At 60.6% G+C, this 20,118-nt stretch overlaps 2 protein-coding genes across 4 annotated transcripts; both read left to right on the forward strand.

Annotated features, from left to right (window-relative positions):
• The first annotated feature begins 715 nt into the window (after window positions 1-715).
• On the forward strand, window positions 716-9,392 carry SEPTIN5 (septin 5). 3 transcript variants are annotated; one of them, XM_016166977.2, is made up of 12 exons: window positions 716-842; window positions 980-990; window positions 5,490-5,586; window positions 5,694-5,780; window positions 6,049-6,172; window positions 6,279-6,413; window positions 6,574-6,691; window positions 6,825-6,926; window positions 7,614-7,710; window positions 7,797-7,932; window positions 8,177-8,279; window positions 8,394-9,392. In XM_016166977.2, the coding sequence occupies exons 1-12, from the start codon at window positions 800-802 to the stop codon at window positions 8,448-8,450; spliced, it is 1,110 nt and encodes a 369-aa protein (XP_016022463.1). In that variant the 5' UTR covers window positions 716-799; the 3' UTR covers window positions 8,451-9,392. The 3 variants fall into 3 exon arrangements, with proteins under 3 accessions (XP_016022463.1, XP_016022462.1, XP_016022460.2); XM_016166976.2 differs by having other exon boundaries at window positions 731-842; window positions 977-990; XM_016166974.2 differs by lacking the exons at window positions 716-842; window positions 980-990 and adding an exon at window positions 4,503-4,850.
• A 131-nt stretch (window positions 9,393-9,523) lies between these two features.
• GP1BB (glycoprotein Ib platelet subunit beta) lies at window positions 9,524-10,821 on the forward strand. The gene is made up of 2 exons (XM_016166978.2): window positions 9,524-9,659; window positions 9,929-10,821. The coding sequence occupies exons 1-2, from the start codon at window positions 9,650-9,652 to the stop codon at window positions 10,525-10,527; spliced, it is 609 nt and encodes a 202-aa protein (XP_016022464.2). The 5' UTR covers window positions 9,524-9,649; the 3' UTR covers window positions 10,528-10,821.
• Window positions 10,822-20,118: the final 9,297 nt, after the last annotated feature.

The raw sequence follows: 20,118 nt of genomic DNA on the forward strand, positions 1-20,118 counted from the left end.
CTGGGAAGGTGGTGACCACAGGCCAGACTGTCCCCTTCTGAAGGACTGGCGGTTCCAGATGTTCCACCTGGGGGCACTCCGGGAAGGTCCAGGCACAGGGTACCAGGAGTGTGACAGTGGCAGATAGGATGGCAGGCACTCATCCTCTGGACTCATTAGTGAGTTCTCTGGACTCGTCACAGTTCTCTGGGGCCTCAGCTTCCTCGCATGCAGACAGGGTGCAAGCCCTGGCCCTCCCTTCACAGCCCTCTGGCTGCCCTCCAGCAGAGGAGGCCAGGATCCCACCTCTCTCAGGATCATAGCTGGTTTGCAAGTGGGACTGCGAGCACAGGGGTCTGCAATGCAGGGGCTGGCATGAGGCAGCAAGACTCCAGGGGGCAGGTTTTACAGAAGAGCCACAAGGTCAGAGGCCCACGCATAGACTGGGGGCCCGCTAGAGCGTTGGGGATGAGAGTCTGGGCGTGGGTAGGGACACAGGAGAGGTGGGGCAGAAGGTCCGGCACTGGGCACTCTGCCCAGCACCCTGCCCGGATGGAGGTGAGGGTATAACCCAGAGTCCAGGGTGAGGGGTCGGGGGTGGGGGGTTGCGGAGGCTGGTGGTGGGCGCCGGGTCCCCGCCCCCGCGCGCCAGGTCGCGCGTGGGCGCGGCGGGCGCCGATTGGCTGGCGGGCGCACGGGCGGGGCGGGCGGCGGCGGCGCGCGGAGGGCTGGTCACCCCAAAGCTCGGCCTCGGACTCAACGCTCTTCGCCGTGCCCCGCCCGCACGCCCGCCGCCGCACGTCCCCGGCTGGCGGCCACCATGAGCACAGGCCTGCGGTACAAGAGCAAGCTGGCGACTCCAGGTGAGCCCGGCGCCCGCCCGCGCCTTTGTCCCCGCCGCCCGCCCGCTTCTCACTGTGTCTCTCCGTTTCTCCCCCACCCGCCGGCCTGGACCCGCCCGGACCTGGACCCCGACCGGATCCCGACCCTGACCCAGCAGAGGACAAGCAGGTACGTGCGCTCCGCCGCTCAGCCGGCCGGCTGTCACCCTTTGTAGCACCGACGCCGCCAGCGCCCAGGCGCGACCCCGCCCCCGCCGGCCGTCACCCCGCCCTGTCGCGATAACCGATTGTCAGCCTGGGTAGTGCTGCCCCTGTCTGAGAATGCAGACAGGAGGAGGGGGCGCCATAGCACGGGGGCCTGGCTTCTGCCCTTCATAGCAGGGGCGTGCGCCCCTCCCATGATGGGGTACAAGTCGAGTGTCCCCCTCTCACTGGTCCAACGGCAGCATCTGCGTGCTGACCTGGCTTTAGGCCGTGTGCTGAGGGTCCTGAGTGAGGCCACTGATTATGGCAGGCCACGGGCTGGGGGAGGGGTCTGTGTCCACCAACCTGTATAGAAACCCTGAGCAGCCGCACAAGGGAACCTCTGCCCGCCCTACCCCACTCTGAATCTTATGCTTCCTCTCCTCACACACCAATTTGAGTGGGCCAGGTCTCTTCCCCAGACTAGGAGCCTCCAGGGCCTGATCTGAGTCATCCCCAAGCCTAGCATGGGTCTTCCATCCTAGTAAGTACAAATAGGCTTGTGGCCACCCAAAGGGGCTGGCTTAGTCCCCATTCTCCAGGAATGTAAGACCCAACAGGAGGCTGGCCTGGGCACCCACTGTGAAACCCAGATGAGGTCAGGGTTAAACAGAGATGGAGACCCCAAAAGTGGGGTGGGGTTGGGTAATCATGTGGGCTGGGGGCTCTGGAGCAACCCTGCTGGGGCCTCACTGGCTTGAGAACAACCATGTTTAGGGGAGAAAAGAAGGGCCCAACTCTGGCACCAGGGTGGCCTTGGCCGCCATCATCAGTGAAAGGGGTTCATACACTGGGTAGATTCTGGGTGGAACCCTGAAGTACTAGCCTAGGGTGCAGTAGGCAGGCCAGGTGCAGACCAGCAGGTGGGGTGGGGGCCTGGAATCACTGCCTGCCTAGTGCCTATCTCCTGGCAGATATGGACCCCACCTTGGGACAAATGAGGCTTTTGGGGTGGGACTTCGTCAGCCTCACCCTGCCAGTGAGGAGCTCCCCAGAGAGCTCAAGCCAAGAACTGCCTTTCCATCACCAGTGGGTCAGACAATGCCTGAAATGCAGAGACACGTGCAGCCAGGCTATTGTTTGAGGGAGAGAGAGAGAGAGAGAGGCCTGAGAGACCAGACCCCACGGCTTCTCCTGGGCCTGCAAGCACTTGGAATCACTGGGCTGGGCAGTTGCTTCCCAGCACCACCCAGGGACCCCTCCTGCTGAGGTATGAGCCCCTGCAGGCCTGAGTCTGCCCTGCCTTCAAGGTCAGCTTGGGAGCCAGCCTCACCCATCTTCAGCCCCTAGGATCTGAGGGAGAGGGCACTGTCTAGGCAGAGGAGCCCCAGGAGCAGGGCTAGAGAGCCAGGTGTTTGGGGCAGGCTCCTGCGAGCCTGAAGGGAGCATTGTGGCTTCACTGTTACCATTGTTGGTGTTACTTGAGCTTCAGCCTGTCTACACAGGCTGTGAAAGGGGGTGAGAGAACTCTGGTGGCCCTCTTTGCTTCCGCCTCATCTCAGGCAGTGGGGAGGGCTCTGGTGGCTTTCTGTACGTCCTCCTCCAACCCCCACCCAGTCTCAGACAGTTACGGGGGTTCTGTTGGCTGCTTCTAGAGCTGACTCGGGTGATTCTAAGAATGGAAATGCCTTGAGAGTCTCAGGCTCCTGGAGGAGGTGGGCGCAGCTGTGTCTAGGGCTTAGGAAGCCCTGAGGGAAATTTGTTGTGCTTCAGGACCAGAGGAAGGGGGTGGGGTGGCAGGTCCCCTTCCTTGAGGCTCCCTCGTGGAGTTCACAGGCCCTGTCTGGACACAGTCTGGTGATGGGGGCAGGCATGTGGGGAGCTGGGAGTGAGACTCAGCTTCCTAACCTCGGCCTCCCCAGAGACTGTGCCTTACCAAAGGGGAAACCGAGTCAATCTGGGAGTGACAGACTCTGTTAGACACCAGGCTGTGGAGTGCTGAGGCTCTCACTCAGCTTGAGGCTCAGGTCCAGGTCTGTCTTCTTGGAGCTGCCCTGGGCCTGAAATGTCAGCCTTTTGGGTGGGTGCTGGGCTGAGGGCCATGTCTAAAATGGGCCCACAGTGGAAGCAGAGTGGGACTCAGCCCAGAGGCTTCCTGTAGGTCAGCATGATAGAGGGCTAGGGCTAGTAAAGAAGCTTTTTCAAGGCAAGGCCTGGGGTCCTGGCTGGGAGATCTGGGGCTCCAGTGGCTTCCTCCTGCTCTCCACACTCTCCTCCAGGATGAAAGGCTCTCCTGTTCCCAGCTGTGGGCCCACCCCTCCTCCTCAGGTGCCAGTGGCCTCCAGGCCCCACAGCAGCACCACAAGCTTGGACAAGGGAACAGAGGCTCTTCAAGCAGGGACGGATGGGGAAGAGTTAGGGAGTTGCCTGTCCCTACTGACACACCGTCTAGGGGGCACATCTCTTCATACCCGACCCAGCTCCTTACCAGACCTCCCCTCTAGCCCACCTGGTGTAGGTGTTTTTAGATTCTGGTAGGATACTGGTGGGGAGTGGTGAGGGTTCAGTGGCTCAGGAGACCACTGTGGACCCTGGAGTGGCCACATGGGGGTTAGGGCTGAGCTGACTGGAGCTCTTCAGTCCCCACGTGCCCAATCCTGTTGGTCAGAGCAGGCAGAGAAGCTCAGAGGGAATGCCCACAGGGGCCCATGCCATACACCTCCACCTCTGCTGGCAGGGTCTGATTGGAGACAGGTTGGGCAGCGCAGCATGTGAGTGGCTGTCAGGTTTGTGGAGTGACATGCTGGCCACAGCTTCCAAATTTCCTGAGGTAGAGCGGGGTAGGCGCTAGTGCTCTGATGTTCCTCTTCCTGCTCTAAGTCTCCTTAGGCCTGGGGGCGGAGGCAGGTCCAGGCTGTGGAGGTGGGTCCTGATTCATGTGGAAGGTGAGCCCTGTCTTCACTGGGTTCCACCATGTGGTCTTACAGGGCCACGCCAGTTAAGAATCCCTAAACATACAAACACATGCACACGCACAAGGAGGAAAGGGCAGGTCAGCCCCAAGCAGGGGGCAGTGCCGGGAGGGGTGTGTCCCCGGTTAGTCGGGGCGCCGTGACACCGCGGGCGGTTTTCAGGCTGAGTCTGCGGGGAGAGCGGGGTGCAGGAGCCGGTCCCGCGTGGGTGCGCTTGTGGTCCAGGAGCGTCCTCCGACGCCCTCCAGCGGGCGGAAGCCGTGCCACACTTTCGGTGGGGAGCGATGCAATGGCCTTCCCGCCCACCTCTCCACCTCGGTTGTCCCGACGCCTGGATTGTGGCGGTGGGTCTGGTAGCGGGGCTCCCTGTCCTCGCCGCGCCGCGTCCCCTTCGTGCTCTACTCAGCCCTGCCCTCTGCGGCAGCTTTCCGGTGGCTCCGCCCGCGGCCCAATTTCCAGGCGACCGTTTCCCGGCGACAGAGAGAACGAGGCGGTCTCTGCGCGGAGCCCCGCCTCTGGTTCGCGTGCAGAGCGCGGCCGGCAGTGGCTGTGACGCCGCGCGGCTCAGGGCGGGTCCGCAGAGGCAGAGAGATGGCTCACACGGCCTTCGGGGTCAGCGGCACCCCGGGTGGTCCACGTCCCCTCTCTGGGCCTCAGTTCCCGTGCCCCTAAAACGGGAGCGAGAACAGGGCTTCGAGGGAGTAGCGCCTCAGTCCCTCAAGACACAGGGCCCCTGTCGGCCTGACCCGATCTGGGGTCCCAAGGTGCAGTCAGGGTCTGGGGGGTCGCTGCGATGGATTCTCTGGCAGCACCCCAGGACCACCTGGTGGAGCAGCTGCTGTCGCCACGGACCCAGGCCCAGAGGCGCCTCAAGGTGTGTGTATGGAGAAGGGAGTGGAATGTAGGTCAGTGTATGTGTGCCCACTGGGGCTAGGTCCCAGGGCTCTGGGAATTGACAGTGGCCACCAGGGCCAGGGACCACAGGGGGTGGGCCTGGGACCCCAACGGCAGGGGGAGGCTCAGCGCTGCTGTCTATAAATAGCCCCTGCTCCACCATTGTCGCAGCCAGCCACCCCCGCGACTGGATCTGAGCCACATGGGGCCTCCCACCCCCTGGTACACTAGGGAGGGGTGAGTACAGAGGCCTGGGCTTCTCCAGCCTGTGAAGAGAGGGGCATGTCTGAAGGGTCTCCATTTTTGTGCCTTCTGTCTACCCCACAAGAAGGACACCGCCTGTGTCTGCTGAGGCCTGACATGTCCCACTCCACATACACACACACAGAGACACAGTCTTGGGTCCCTGCAAAACTCGCTGAAGCTGAGACAAGGGTGCCTTCACCAGCCAAACCGTGACCTGCCCTCCCACCTCCAGGCCTTTGCCCACAGGCCTTCACCCGCTTTCTGCCATTGAAACGCCCTACTTTTTCTTCAGCTGGGTAGGGGACAGGGCATGGGGCTGCCCAGGAGCCCCAGCATACCCCTGACCAGCCCTGCCCCTGCCCCGCCCCCCCAGGATATTGACAAGCAGTACGTGGGCTTTGCCACACTGCCCAACCAGGTGCATCGGAAGTCAGTGAAGAAGGGCTTCGATTTCACACTCATGGTTGCAGGTGAGTAGGCCAAGCTCCCAGGTGGGGTGGTTGGGGCCACGGGCTGGCTAGCCTCTGTTATCGGACCCTCAGACCTAACCTGACTCCTTCACTGTGTCTGTGGGTAGGTGAATCAGGCTTGGGGAAGTCTACACTAGTCCACAGCCTCTTCCTGACTGACCTGTACAAGGACCGGAAGCTGCTCAGCGCCGAGGGTAAGTGGACCTGTCACTGCCCTGGCACTGGTTCACCATTCCCTCATGTGTGATGCCTCAGTGGGTGCCCTTCCAGGTTCAGCCCTGTTCCTCTCTCCCCACAGCATGGGTCTCCTGTTCAGGGTCCAGGAGGAGTGGCCCAGACCACAGGCCTTGTGGCCAGGGCCAAAACACTAGGATGGATGAGAACAGGGTCCTGGTCCTGACTGCCCAAGGTGGGGGGTGAGGGTCAGGGAGGCCTGTCCAAGCCACGTTCCCTTCCCTGAAGAGCGCATCAGCCAGACAGTAGAGATCCTGAAGCACACAGTGGACATAGAGGAGAAGGGCGTCAAGCTGAAGCTCACCATTGTGGATACTCCGGGCTTCGGGGATGCTGTCAACAACTCTGAATGGTGAGGAAGGCCTGGCTGGGGCACAGTCCCTGCTCAAGCCAACCAAGCCTCCCCTGGGGCTGGGGGGCCACCCTCACAGCCCACCTCATGCACCCCCTGCCCACAGCTGGAAGCCCATCACTGACTACGTAGACCAGCAATTTGAGCAGTATTTCCGTGATGAGAGTGGCCTCAACCGCAAGAACATCCAAGACAACCGGGTGCATTGCTGCCTGTACTTCATCTCTCCCTTTGGGCATGGGTGCGTGACTGTCCTGGGGCTAGGGGCCATCCACCTCCATGGAGCCGAGCCCCACTCGTGCCTCCACAGACACCCCCCCCCCACCCTGAGTCCTCCCCTACCCCCCCCCCGCCCCACTGTCACCCCTACCAGCTCCTCACTACCCCAGCTGCCCCTCCAGGCTTCGACCAGTGGACGTGGGTTTCATGAAGGCTCTGCACGAGAAGGTGAACATCGTGCCCCTCATTGCCAAAGCTGACTGTCTGGTCCCTGGCGAGATCCGGAAGCTGAAGGAGCGGGTGAGCCTGCGTTGCAGTGGGGCCTGGCTCAGGACTCGGGCTAAGAGCATCAGGTTTGCTGACCCCGGGCACCACCGAACCTGGCCCAGGGGACCTGGCCAGCCCTGACTCTGACAGCCCTGTCCCACCACAGATCCGGGAGGAGATTGACAAGTTTGGGATTCATGTGTACCAGTTCCCTGAGTGTGACTCGGACGAGGATGAAGACTTCAAGCAGCAGGATCGGGAACTGAAGGTGAACATGCAGCCCAGTGGGTGGGTAGGGAGCTGGAGGCTAATTCACATGGGGCCTGGAAGAGGGCTGAGGGCCCAGGTCTGACCTGGTGGAGCTAGGGGTCTTTAGTTTGGACAGTAGAGCCCCTTCGCCTAGCTCAAGAGGGCTAGGGTTGCCAATGTCCCTGCCTAGATTGTGTATTTGGGTCCCGCGTCTTTAGAGAGCCATGGAGCACTTGCCAGGACCCCCACCCTGAGTCTCCTCATGAGTCACCAGCAAAAGGGCCCAGCAAATGGCCATAGAGCTGTGCATGCCCTGGCCACCGGAATTCTGTGCTCCAGAGGGTGGGGGTAGCTTTGGGTGCCCCAGTAACTAGAGTGGTTAGGACCAAGCCCAAGCCAGAGGACAGGTGGCCATCAGGCAAGGAGCAGAGTCAGGCAGGCCCTTGGCCGCAATCAGAGTCAGCAGGGGCATCACTAGGAGGCATGGGCTCAGCCAGTCAGAGGCCCGAGGGTGTAAGCTGCACCAGCTCTGGCCTCAGCCTATAGCAGAGAGGCCAGAAGTGGGGTGACACCAGGATGTCTTTGGGGAGAGGTCATTGACAGTATTGTTGGAGGGCTGGCCGACCAGGAGCTGAGTGCTCATGCCCCTCTCCAACCACTAACCCACATGAACTGGACATGAGCTTTTGTACCTACTCATCCCCAGGAGAGTGCACCCTTCGCGGTTATTGGCAGCAACACGGTGGTGGAGGCCAAGGGGCAACGGGTCCGGGGGCGACTATACCCCTGGGGCATTGTGGAGGGTGAGTCCAGGCATGGGGCATGGGTGTGAGGGGTAGGAGGGCTCCCCAGGCCTGGGCCCCACCCACCACCTTTTCTTGCCCTGTAGTAGAGAACCAGGCACACTGCGACTTTGTGAAGCTGCGCAACATGCTCATCCGCACACACATGCATGATCTCAAGGATGTGACTTGTGACGTGCACTATGAGAACTACCGTGCGCACTGCATCCAGCAGATGACCAGGTATACCACCCTGCCTGCCCCAAACCTGGACATGCATCTCGTGCCCCAGCCATGTTTCCGTAACCAAACGTGGTCCCGGCTGTCCGCCCAAACTGGAACCTGGCCCAGTCCCCAAATTGGCCTCCCAGCACCTTGTCTCCCCAGAGCCAGCCCAAAGGTGTGGGAGCTCAGGTGAGCTCAGCCTTAATAGTGGCGAGGTCAGCCAAACCTCCCAGCAGTATTGTCCCTTTTGTCCACCTTGCAGCAAATTGACCCAGGACAGCCGCATGGAGAGCCCCATCCCCATCCTGCCACTCCCCACCCCTGACGCTGAGACAGAGAAGCTCATCAGGATGAAGGATGAGGAGGTTGGTAAAGTGGCAAGGGAGAGGTAGGGGCTAGGGGATGGGTGGGAATCAGGCTAGGCCCCTTTCATCTCATTTCTCATCCTACCCTCCATTGTTCCTGCCCCCCAACCCCAGCTGAGGCGCATGCAGGAGATGCTGCAGAAGATGAAGCAGCAAATGCAGGACCAGTGACCCCACCTCAGCCCCACCACTGCCATGGATATACTGCCAGTTTCTGGGCTGGCCCTTCCTTTCCCTGGACCCCGACCAGCCTGGACTTGACCCTGGATTCATCTGGATCTCCAACAGGCCTGGATGCAACCCCAATCCCAGAATGGCCTAGACCCAGACTGTTCCTGACCTGACCCAGAGACTCAGGGTCACAACCCCCAGTCAATCCTAATTTATTCTCAGCATCAGCCCCTCCTCTCATTTGTATCTGCTTCCATGGGGCCTGAGCAACAGCCCCCACGACCAGCCCCCTCTGGCCTTGGGGGAGCAGGAACTAGGTTGAGCTGTGACTTTTGAGATCTCTCCCAGTCCCAGAAGGTCATAGCACTCAGACTCTAAGCCCTACTCAGGCAGGCCTGTAAACCAAGGCAGAATAGGGGAGCAGATCCCCAGGGTCTTGGACCTATTCCCCTACCCAGTGCTGCAGCACGGACTTAGGAGCCCATTTCCCCTGCTCCTGCTGGCCACCCAACATATGCTGAGACCTCACGTGGTGTGGACGTGGGCCAGGTTCTGTCTTCCCTCCTCACCGGTAGGTCAGCAGGCACGCGGGGCTGCAGAAACACTAAGGCTCCAGACCTAAAGAGGCCAGCTGGCTATAGGCAAGGATGGCTGGGGCTGGGATGCCTGTGATAGGCCCCGCCCCACACCCAGGGGTGTCGCCTTTGGAGAGCTCCTGGAGCAGTGCGGTTAGCCATGCCCTGGCAAACCCCAGGCCTAGACTGCATTCCCTGTCTGGCACTGGAGGTCCCTTCTTCCCAGCAGCACTGTTGCCCTGAGTTCCCTAGCCCTTGCTCCGCCTCCATCCCTCCACTGGCATGAATCCTTCCCCAAGCCCCATTTTCCAATTCAGTCGTGAATGCCGTGTCCTGTCCTGGTGACAGAACAATGTTGGTAAACGTCGCAGCAGGTGTCTGAGTGCTACTTGTGGCCCTAGGACCGAATTGGGGCGGAAGTGCGGGCGGCGCGGGCCCTGGTGATAATTCTATCTGCAGCCACAGTGCCTGTCCGGGCAGCCTTGGGGTTATTTCTGGCGGGGCGGCTGCGCTGTGGTCGGTGCACCCGGAGCGCGGGGCCTGGAAAAGGCGGGGTGGTTTCTCGCCTGGTTCTCCGGCCAACGCCTCCCGCTCCAGAGCAAGCCGGGCCGCCATCCTCTCGCCATGGGCTCCGGTGAGTCTGTGGCAGGCCAGGCGGGGCCGCTCCCTGAACAGAGTCCAATTGGGAGGCGCTCCTGTCTTTTCGGCTGCAGAAGGGAGAGATTTAGTTAAGGTTTCGAGGGAACTTCCAGCCAGTGTGCGGGGTGGTGGGGGTGGCGAGGTTTGCGGACCACGAGGAGCCCAGGATTCCGAGGCGGGAGCAGGCCTGGCCCTCCGGGTGCTGAGGGACCCCACCCAGATGCCCTGCAGGCTGCCCGGCTCACCGAGGCGCTTCCCTTCCAGGGCCGCGCGGGGCGCTGAGCCTGTTGTTCTTGCTGCTCGCGCCGCCGAGCCGCCCGGTCTCGGGCTGCCCCGCGCTGTGTCGCTGCGCCGGGACGCGCGTGGACTGCGGACGCCGCGGGCTGACGTGGGCCTCGCTGCCGGCCGCCTTCCCACCAGACACGACCGAACTGGTGCTGACGGGCAACAACCTGACGGCCCTGCCGTCGGGGCTGCTGGACGCGCTGCCCCTGCTGCGCGCCGTGCACCTGGGCGCCAACCCCTGGCACTGCGACTGCTTCCTGGTGCCACTGCGCGCCTGGCTGGCTGGCCGGCCGGAGCGCGCGCTGTACCGCGACCTGCGCTGCGCCGCGCCCGCAGCGCTGCGCGGCCGCCTGCTGCTCTACCTGGCCGAGGAAGAGCTGCGCGCCGCCTGCTCTCCCGGTGCGCTTTGCTGGGGGTCGCTGGTGGCACAGCTCGTGCTGCTCGGCCTCGGGATTCTGCACGCACTGCTGCTGGTGCTGCTGCTGCACCGCCTGCGGAGGCTGCGTGCCCGCGCCGCGCGCCGTCTGTTTCTGACAGCCCCGCTGGTGGCGGAGCCGTCCGGAGACAGCGAGTCCTGAGAAGAGCAGACTGGCGCTGAGCGACGCGGGCCTGCCAACTTGACAGGACCCGGCCCTGAGGAGCCCTCGCCCTTACCTGGTCCGGCTCTCCTCCACCCAAGCACCATCTCCCAGGCCCGCCACCTCCTGCAGACCCGGGTCCATGGGGGCCCGAAGGCTGCACACCCACCGCTAGTGCAGCGAGCCCCCCTCCCTGGACGCTTAGGCAGGTCCAGTGGGGCCAACTGCAGCCCAGACCCTTTAGAGTCTCCCGCTCCCAACTCTAGTGTGGAATAAACCCATCTCCTGATCTGACCCGTCTCTACACCGTGCTTCACTTGGACGCCCTCCTCTCCAAGCCGCCCTGGGGGGCGGTTTAAGGGGACGCATCACATCTTCATACACCCCCAAATAACCTCCAAAACAAACGAGGTCAGTGAGTAAACGCTTCTCGGCCACTGACTCTCACAGAAGTTCAAGTGGGAAGGCAGAGAAAAACCTAAAGGGCAGTGAAACACCATAGGGTAGCGAGGGACACAGCAAAGTAAGGACACCGTGGGGACAGTGAGGATCGTGTGGGGGCATCGAGCACGCTATGGTGACAGAGGACACTGGACAAAGAGGATTCTGGGGGCAGTGAGGACACAGTGGGGACGAGCACGCCGAGGAGCGAGGACACGAGGACAGAAGGCGCCGTGGGCAGCGAGGACCGTGCGGGGCAGTGAGGACCCTGGGAACACCGAGGGTGCTGTGGGCGGCAGAGACAGGATGGTGAGAGCAGTGTGGACGGCAAAGACCCTGTTGGGACAGTGAGGACATTTCACGACTGAGTCGTCATGAGAGGAGGAGGATGCTCCGAATGGCAGTGTCTGGCAGTCAGTGAGGGGCCTCTGAGGACAGTTCAGAGAGTTAAGTTTCCCTGATGGCAGTGACTATGCCACGCAGGCAGCTTTCAGGGCAGTCGAGGTTGGATTGGGGACGGTGAGGATAGTCTCGAGGCCCACCTGGAACTCCCTGAGCATCTCGTGAAAAGCTCTGTAGGGCAGGTGGGTGGGGGCTGAAGCCATGGACAATCCCTGCAGGGGCGAGTGGGCACCAGGGGCTTGCAGGATCTCTGGAATTTTGTCCTCCCCTTGCCACTACTTGCTGCAGGAAGATGCCTCTAACTGCAGACCAGCCAGGGACTTCTCAGGGGCTTCAATCACCCCTGATCCCAAACTGTCAACCGGGTCTAGGGACTCCTCTCTGGGTGCTCCAGTGACACACAGACTGCTAATGGCACCCCAGGGGCCCAAAGGAAGGGCTGATGTTTCCTCAGTACTGGGATCCCTCTCCCACCCCAGGTGTGGCCTGCACCTGGCTGGCCCTGTGAACAATGAAGGCTGTTCTCCATGGACCCCAAACAGAACCCTGACAGAGCCTCAGGCCTGGGCCTTGGCTACTTGGCACAGGAAGGCCCCGGCCCCCACTGACCGGGTCGGGGAGGCTGCCGCTGACATGGCCTTTGTCCTGGCCTTTGTGGGACAAGACAGATGGCCCTCCGGTCAGGCCGATGCTATCTCAGGGCTGCTGGTAGGACGTGAGGCAGGAGCCACCCCCGCCTTTGTGGGCAGGTGCAGGGCATCCGGCCATCCCTCCAGCCTTATCACATCAGAGACGGTGGCCTCTTTATACAAATGAACTGCCACACTGCTGTCTCCAGGGGTGGCCCGGCACCCCTAGATCCCTTGGTGGGGTTAGAGGTGATAGTCATCACCACAGTGAGGTACACAGGCAATTCCCTGAACTCAGTTCCGACACGGTGTAGGAAGGGGATGTCCCCCCTACTTTCCAGAGGAGGAAACCGGATCCCACAGAGGGGTCCCCTGCTGGGCCCAGAGCTTCCTCTGTGGCTGAGATCAGGCCCCTGGGACCTCCTTTCTCCTCCTCACTGAGGCCCTCAGGGGACAAATGTAGGGCCCAGGAGAAAGTGGCCTGGGGATTCTAAGTGACCCCAACTAAAAGAAGAAGGTCCCCCTGGATTGTGGGATGAGGCCCCAGCAGGAGCCCAGCTCTACTGCTCAGTGCCCACAGGCTTGAGGGCTCCTGGGCCAGAGCCCAGACGAGAGGGTGGGCATAGGGGCCCTGAGGGACAGGATGGAGGAGAGAGGCTGACAGTATGGTCAGACCTAAAGAAGAACTTCCCACTCACTAGTGTATGGGGTAGTTGAACCCCATGGCTCTGCCAGGATCACTCCTCCCCTCTTCCCAGTTTTCCATGATTTAGACTTGCTCCTGACAAGGTACTGACCACAGAGGGGTGCCGACCTGGCCTCACAGACTGACCCCTAGGCTGCCTGGGAGCCCCCAATCCCAATGCTGACCCTGAGCTGACCCTTCATTCACCGACCCTGGGGCCTCAGCCTCCAAGGAATGTGGGGAAGTGGACCGTCCCAGCTCAGCGCCCCTGAATGGCCCTGTTTAGAGGGGGGGGGGAGTGTAGACTCCTTCCCCAGACCAGGAACCTATCATGCCCCTCCCCCCAGCATTGTCTTCCATCTCATGGACAACACACCTGTTCCAGGGCCCCTTCCTCACTGACAGGCTGGTCCCCTCTATGGCCTCAGACTCCTTCTAGATGGGAAGAGGTGGTGGTCCACTCAAAAGCCCTTCCCATTCCCCCTCACCTCCAGCTCCCAGGCTGGCTGATTGAGGGTCCCTTGCTTTATAGTTCGAGGGTCTTCTGACAACACCTCTGTCTCCCCATCCTCCCTAGGCTCCCAGGACCCTCCAGCTTCTGTCAAGGTCCAGCTTTGGCTACCCTCCCTCACCAGGCCAGTGTAGCTCTGAATCTTTGCCCATGCCAGTCTCTTCCTGCTGTAACTACGTCCTCACTATTCAAGGCCCCACTAAGGCATGTCCTCCGCAGAGTTTCCCAACCTTGCTCTGGCCGGACCCGTGGATCAGGACACTGTCCAAGCCTGTGCCACTTAAAAAGGCCAGGGGTGTAAGCCACATTCCAGGTCTGCACACAGCCAGCTAGCGAGTGAGCGGTCAAAGGGTTGGATAGAGCGAGCCCCCGCAGAGAGCCAGAGAGCATTCACAAGGAAGACACAGCCGTGACCTCCCGTGGGAGCCTCTGTGTCCTCGGTGAAATGGGTGGGTGCTGCCGGGTGCCCCATCCAGTCCTCCCCTCACGACCCCGGGCAGGCACCAGAGGGCGCTCGCGGTCTGCAGAAACGCCGGCAGGGGCGCGGGCGGCGAGGTGGGCACAGCCCGGGTCCTCAGAGAAACAGAGGCCAGGAGATGGAGACTTGCCCAGGCTGGCGGGCGGCGGATCGCGGAGAGGGGCAGGCAGGTGGCACCCCCACCGTAGGGGCGGGGAGGATTGTGCAGAGGGCCGCTGGCAGGTGAGGAGGGTGTGCGGGCCCCTCCGTCCCTCCTCCCCTTCCCTTACCGGCTTGCTGACAGCCCGTCAACCGGGAAGATAAGAAACCTCTTCCGTCTGGCGGGGCTGGGTGGGGTTAGCCCAGGTGTGCCCTCCGCCCTCCCGACGCCTGTTTGCTTCGCAAACGCTTATTAAGCCCCTGCTGTGTGCACCGCAGTGGAGGCAGGGCAGAACGACTGCTAGACGTGCACGGAGGTGGCAGTGAGGGGCTGGTTTCAGCCCCTTCCATCTCGGATGCCCTGTAGGAAGCCTGGAGCAGGCTCCCTGGGGGGGAGCAGAACTGAGGCTCTGCCACCTCTCTAGCAACCTGAGGGTCATGAGACGGAGGTAGAGGCCCTCCGTGGGCCCTCTGCGGGCCCTCTGCAGCCTGAGGAGGCAAAGGGGAGCCTGGGTAGGGGGGCTGGGTGGAGACTTGAGTGGGTCCCGCATGCGCTAGGCTCCAGGAAGGTCTGGGGGACCAAACCCCTGGCTATTTTGGGGGGGGATGGGGGGAGCATGTTGCACTCGCCGCCCAGACAGAGCAACAACATTAGGGTGGGTGGTGGAGCCCTAGGGGCCCATAGCTCACCGCACAGTCTGCGCCCACCCCCGACGTTTCCGAGGGAAGACAGGCAGCGGGTGATAAATCACCAACTCCCACCCCCACCCACCCAGGCCGCCATGGGGAAGGGGGGGCTGTACCCGACAGAGACAGCCTGAGACAGAGACAGGCCTAGAGACAGGGAGACAACAGTAGAGAGCAACAAGGCAACTATGGCTGGCTGGCTGAAACAGGTCAGGTCCCTTTGCTCAGGGTGTCTGGCCTCCCAGCCCCAGGTGCCCCTCCACCAGGACCATCTGGAAACCAGCTGAGAGCCACCCCACCCTGGCCAACCCCCAACAGAGGAGGAGGAGGAGGGAGGGAGCAAGGCCTTAGCAGGCTAACTCCTGTCAACCCAGGAGGACCATAAATCAGCAGGGGGCTCCACCACCCACTCCCCCCAAGCTGAGGGGGGCTTTGGGGTCACTGATACTGGTGACTGGGTCTGGCCTAAGCTGTGTCCCTCCCTCCTTAAATAGCCCTTGGGGCATCCCCTGGCTCCAACTTCTCTTTTTCCCCAACATAGTCACACACCCAGAGCTGTCTACACCCAGTGCTGTCTACACCCAGTGCTCTCTACACTGGATGCACACTCTTGCCACGCTCATCTTCTCTGTATGCAGACAGGAAATGTCTGCAGGGAAACGTCCTGTCCTATCAGACCTGTGGGCTAGCCTGGCAGGAACTGGAGGTCAGTGGTCTTCCCCTGTGAAGCCTTCCCAGGGGTCCACTCTGCCTCAGGGGAAAAGCTAATCTCTCTCTCTCTCTCTCTCTCTCCTTCTGACCTACCTTCCTCTCACCACCACCCCCAAGGTGCTGAGGCCAGCTACACAAAAAGTACTGAGAGATGGGCCAGATGGGGCCCCTACTAAAGGTGTGGAGTAAACAGTACTTACTTGGTGGGTGAGGCTTAAGAGCTCATAGGAGTGCTCCTAGGACCTGTAGGGAGTGCTCAGCACCCCTACCGCCCAGAACCCCAATCCCAGTCAGGCCAGCCTCAGCGATCCCTGACTTAGGGGTCTGTTCTACAGAAAACTTCTCAGGGCTTGTGAGGCAGAGATAAGGCCACCTGTACACAAAGAAATGCACTATGTCCACCATGAAATCTTTTGTGGCTTGTGTCAAAGAATGGTGGGAGTGAGGAGTGCACTTTCTTGTCTTGAAAGGCTTTGGAGCTCTTAGAATTCTGTGCCTGAGAGAGGCACTTAGTGTCCAGTGAGCTGGCCTGGGCCTCATCATGTGGACAGTCCCCTGGACCCTCAGAACAAACCTGAGTTGCTCTTACCTCTGGGACATCACAAGCACTGACCTGGTGTGTCCAGAGGGAGGGCCCCCTGGGGATGTCTGGACTGAGGCAGCAGCACTGTGCTGTCAGGACACACCTCTCCAGGGAGGAGACAGGGCTTAGCCTATTGGCAGGAGGGAAAGGCAGAAGGGGACCCAAGTGGCAGGGCAGCCATTATTTATTTAATCATTCATTCATTCTCTATTATTATTGTTTCCACCAGTATGCAGTCCCCTTCCCGGAGGCCTCTGGCTGCTCTCCCTCCGCCCCTCTGGACAGGACTAGTCTAAGGGAATTAGCCAGCTCCCTACTACTAGTGTCCCTTGGGAGCTCATCTTGCCTTATTTAAGCATGCCAGACAAACTGAAGGGCTCTGGGCCAGACAGACCCTCAAGTGGCAAGGGGTGGGGGAAGGGAGGCACCAGCCTCCCTTACCCTCCCCACCTGCTCTGATGCTGCTCTCTACATCTGAGCCGATCACACAGGACATTGGGGCCATCCCATGAGGTCACTGTGCCCGCAGTGGGGTAAAGGAACTCTCAGAAGTAGGAGGTACTGGAAGAGGATCCTTCAAGCTTTGTCTAATGGACACCCCTGGGGTGTGGGAGTATAGATCCCAGGAGAAAGAGAGGGTCCCCATGGCAACCGCTTCTCTTGTCCAGGTGTTTGGACAAGCCTGGCACACCCACCCTTGAAAGTGAGGCTGCAGGCTGGGGCTGGGGCTCCTGGTAGGTAGGGCAAGGGTCCCGGGGTGTAGCCTCGGCAATTGTGCCCCTAGGGAAGGGTGGGTACACAGGCTTGAGAGGAGCTTTGAGGAGGTCCCTGTGTGGGGACCGAAGGCCAAGCTCTGCCGTGTGTCTGCATGGAAATCTGTTTTGATGTGATTTGTATTTGGGAGTTTGCTTTTCTCTATACTTTGTTTATTTAAAGATGCTCATGAAGAATTCCAGCTAGTCTTTGCAGAGACTGAGGAAAGGGCTTCTGTCTAGGCAGGGTTGGGGAGGGGCAAGGTACCCCGACAGCTGCCTGTCTCAGCATGTCCGCCTGTGCCCCTGTGTGCCCACTAAAGGTGCTTGCAGAGCTGGGGCTGCCCTGCCTTCCTGCAAGAGCGCAGCCTGGGGGCCTGAAGAAGCATCAGCAACACAGACCCAGAGCAGGGTGGGAGCCCATGGCTGTACCATTTTGAGATGTCTATATTGAGGGAGGTGCAGGAGACCATCGGCTTTCTTTGTGGGAAAAGGGGGTCAGACCTGTGGGAGCCCTGGGTCTCTCTCGGCAGTAAATGCCTCACCTGCCCCCCTTGCTCTGGGGGTCCCTGGAGGAGGTCCCTGTGCTGTGGATCTCTCTGCCACAGGTCCATCATCTGGAGTCCCTGCTCTGCATGTCTCTTCTCTGTGGGTCCCTCCTATGGGACTGTTTGGTGTAGGGGTCCCTAATCTTGGGGTGTCTGGTGTGGGGGTCTCTGGTCTTGGAGGATTTTGCTCAGCTTTCCAGGTGTCTGCTCCGTGGGGGTGAGTGATGCTGCCTCTTCTTATTTGGCAGTGCCATGATTCTGCCACAATGATGTCTGGGATATCAGTCAGCCCCTTCTCCCTGGGCTGGACATCTGATGCCATGGGAATCCTCCCAGGTGACCACACTCCTGAGCCTCTTATGGCAAGGGCAGCAGAAGGAGTGGCTGGAGTGTGAATATGTCCCCAGACCATCAGTGGAATAATGTTGATAGCTAAGGCTGACCTGCAGCTTCTACTCCACAAAGTTCCCATGTCCCTGACAGACTTCAAGGATGCTACTGTGAGCCTACTGAGTCCTCTCTGAATCCTTCCTGAGTCCTCCCAGATCCTCCCCCCAAGTCCTCTCAATCTTCCTTAGGTTCTCTCAGAGTCCTCTGAGTCCTCCTGAGGCTTCCAAGAACCTACCTATAGTGTTTCCTTGACCATGGATTCTCCAGCTTGGGCTCCTGTCTCTGGTTGGATCCCAGCAAGTAACTGAGATTGGCACTAGTAGAGCCTCGAGCTTGGAAATGTCCCACAGGGTCCTGGTGGACAAGGTGGACAATGGGCGTGACAGTCTGCAGGCTTGGCAGCAGGATGAGTCTGAGTTATGACCTCACTCCCTCAGCAAGGTGTCTGGGGTGTATTCAGTAGCTGGACTGGCAGGGCCACTGAGACAGTCAAACCTCAAAGTACGTGGGACCCAAATAGGACTGAAGTATCACCACCCACCCCATTCCTGCACATCCTCGTCTCCCAACACACTCACCTGTGTCCTCCTTGGGCCAGCTGGTTCAGTGGCCCCTGTGCAGTGGCCCTAGTCCCCTCCCCCATGAACTCCTCATGGGCTGTTTGGGGATGGGGAAGACCCCGCACCCAGACTCACACAAATAGACAAACTCACATGCACATGCACAGCACACACAATGCACAAATGCACACATGCACACACCTGTGCAAACACATTTGCACAAACACTCATGTACAAACATCCATGCACACACCTGCATATCTGCACATGCATGCCTGTACACACATGTACACATGCACACTCACATACACATGTACATGTTCACGCACACACAAGCATTTGGAGAGCTTTCCTGTCTTTCCTGAGTCTGATTCCTCACGAGGCTAACCACGCATGCTTCCTAGTAGCATGTCCATTGAGTGTCCCTGGCATGGTGTGCCACCTTCTGATGTGTGAATGTATGTAATCTCACCACTGCCCATATCTCTGATACATGCCCTGTTTGAGCATGGCCATTTGCCCACACCCCCATGAGCACGTGCACGGCTTCACACCTCCTGTGTGCGCATGCGTGTCCTACTGGCCCGCCATGCCCTGCATGCCCCCGGCAGCCACCGGTTCCTGCCTGCCGCGCCATGTGTACACAGAGGCTTGTTTTCACTGCCTTGCGGGCCAGGGGTGTGCTCGTAAATTGTACGGTCGATGACACATTTATCCCGCAGGCGGCTGGCGGTGTGAATTTATGGCTGCCCTTCCCTCTCAGCTAAGGCAGGACAGAGGCCTGGACACCCTGCAGGCAGGCACCTACAGGCCCCTGGGCCAGCCAGGCTGTCACGGGGCCTGGGCTGGGCCAAGAGGGACTCAGGAGGGCTCCCGAGGTCTCGCCTGCTCTGGAACCTTGAAATTTCAGGGTGCTCAGGGCAAATGAAAGGCCAAAATACTGAGTCATCTCTACTTTGACCAGGGCTGGGATTCAGGATCTTCTAACCTGCCAGAGGCATGCAGGCCAAGAGCTCAGCCTCATGTCCAAACCATCCACCTACCTTCCCCATGCTGTACCTCAGTCTTCCCACCTATGAACTGGGGCAGCAGCTTTAATGTGCAGGCCCGGAAGGGCTGCCTCCCTCAGGCGTAGAGTCAGCCCACCCATTGCTACTGGGCCTATCGGAGGCATCGAGGTTGGAGAGAACTTTCTAGAAGGGATGGAATGTTGAGGACAGCTGAGGCTGCACACAGGGAAGGAGGAGTGGTGATGGTGGAAAGCCAGGGCAAAGAGGGCCCCTCAGAGCACGCTCGCCCTCTTATGCCTTGTAAAAGTGGGGAAACTGAGGCCCAAAGAGCTGCAAGGCCTCAAGACCCCAGATTCCTGCTTCCCAGGGTGCAATATGGGGGTCCCAGGATCAGCCCCCACTTCCTGGATGGTCTCATTTGTCCTGCAAAGTCTTCAGGGGGGAGGGGTGACCAGCCAAGTCCAACAGGGGAGATGCTAGAGTCAGGTCCCCTGAGATCACAGCTGGGGATAGGAGCCAGCCAGGGCATGGGGCAGGGGGCAGGGTCTTGGCTGCCTCCCCTCCGTCCTTCTGTATGTCTGTGTGCAGGGTCGGGTCTCCAGGGGACCCTCTGTCGGCTCTCATGCTCCCCTCCATCTCTTGTCCCTGGCCCCCCTCACTGCCCGCCTGTCAGGATGAGCGATGGCTGTGCCCCTCCCCAGGCCCCCGGCCCCAGGCCCGGTTCCCGCTCATTAGCCGCTGACACTGTTTGCTTTCCCGCCCGGGACTCCCACCCCCGTCACAGGCCATTTCTCCCGGCGCCCCCCACCCCCATGGGCCTACCCGGGGGTCCAGGGTGCCGGGTAGGACCTGCATTTGGCTCCCAGAATGATAGCCAGACAGAACCTAGCCCCACCCTCACCTGCATGCCCTAGAGGACAGCTCGTCACAGAGCCTCCCACAGCAAGAGTGAGACGGCATGCCACTGAAGCTCGGCTAGCTTCCTATGACACCCAGGGTGGGTCTCTGGTGACAGGTACCTTACTCTCCCATCTCTGTCTCTCTTTATCACTTGTCCCTATTCCTG

Source organism: Rousettus aegyptiacus, unplaced genomic scaffold (assembly GCF_014176215.1).
Source record: "Rousettus aegyptiacus isolate mRouAeg1 unplaced genomic scaffold, mRouAeg1.p scaffold_m13_p_5, whole genome shotgun sequence".
Classification (NCBI taxonomy): domain Eukaryota; kingdom Metazoa; phylum Chordata; class Mammalia; order Chiroptera; family Pteropodidae; genus Rousettus; species Rousettus aegyptiacus.

Excerpts from the sequence above, each read along its gene's own strand:
- SEPTIN5 (XM_016166974.2), top strand. The coding sequence starts at position 4,770 with ATGGATTCTCTGGCAGCACCCCAGGACCACCTGGTGGAGCAGCTGCTG. Across the intron at positions 7,711-7,796 it reads CCCCTGGGGCATTGTGGAGG|TAGAGAACCAGGCACACTGC; the intron begins GTGAGTCCAGGC and ends CTTGCCCTGTAG. Across the intron at positions 8,280-8,393 it reads TCAGGATGAAGGATGAGGAG|CTGAGGCGCATGCAGGAGAT; the intron begins GTTGGTAAAGTG and ends CCCCAACCCCAG.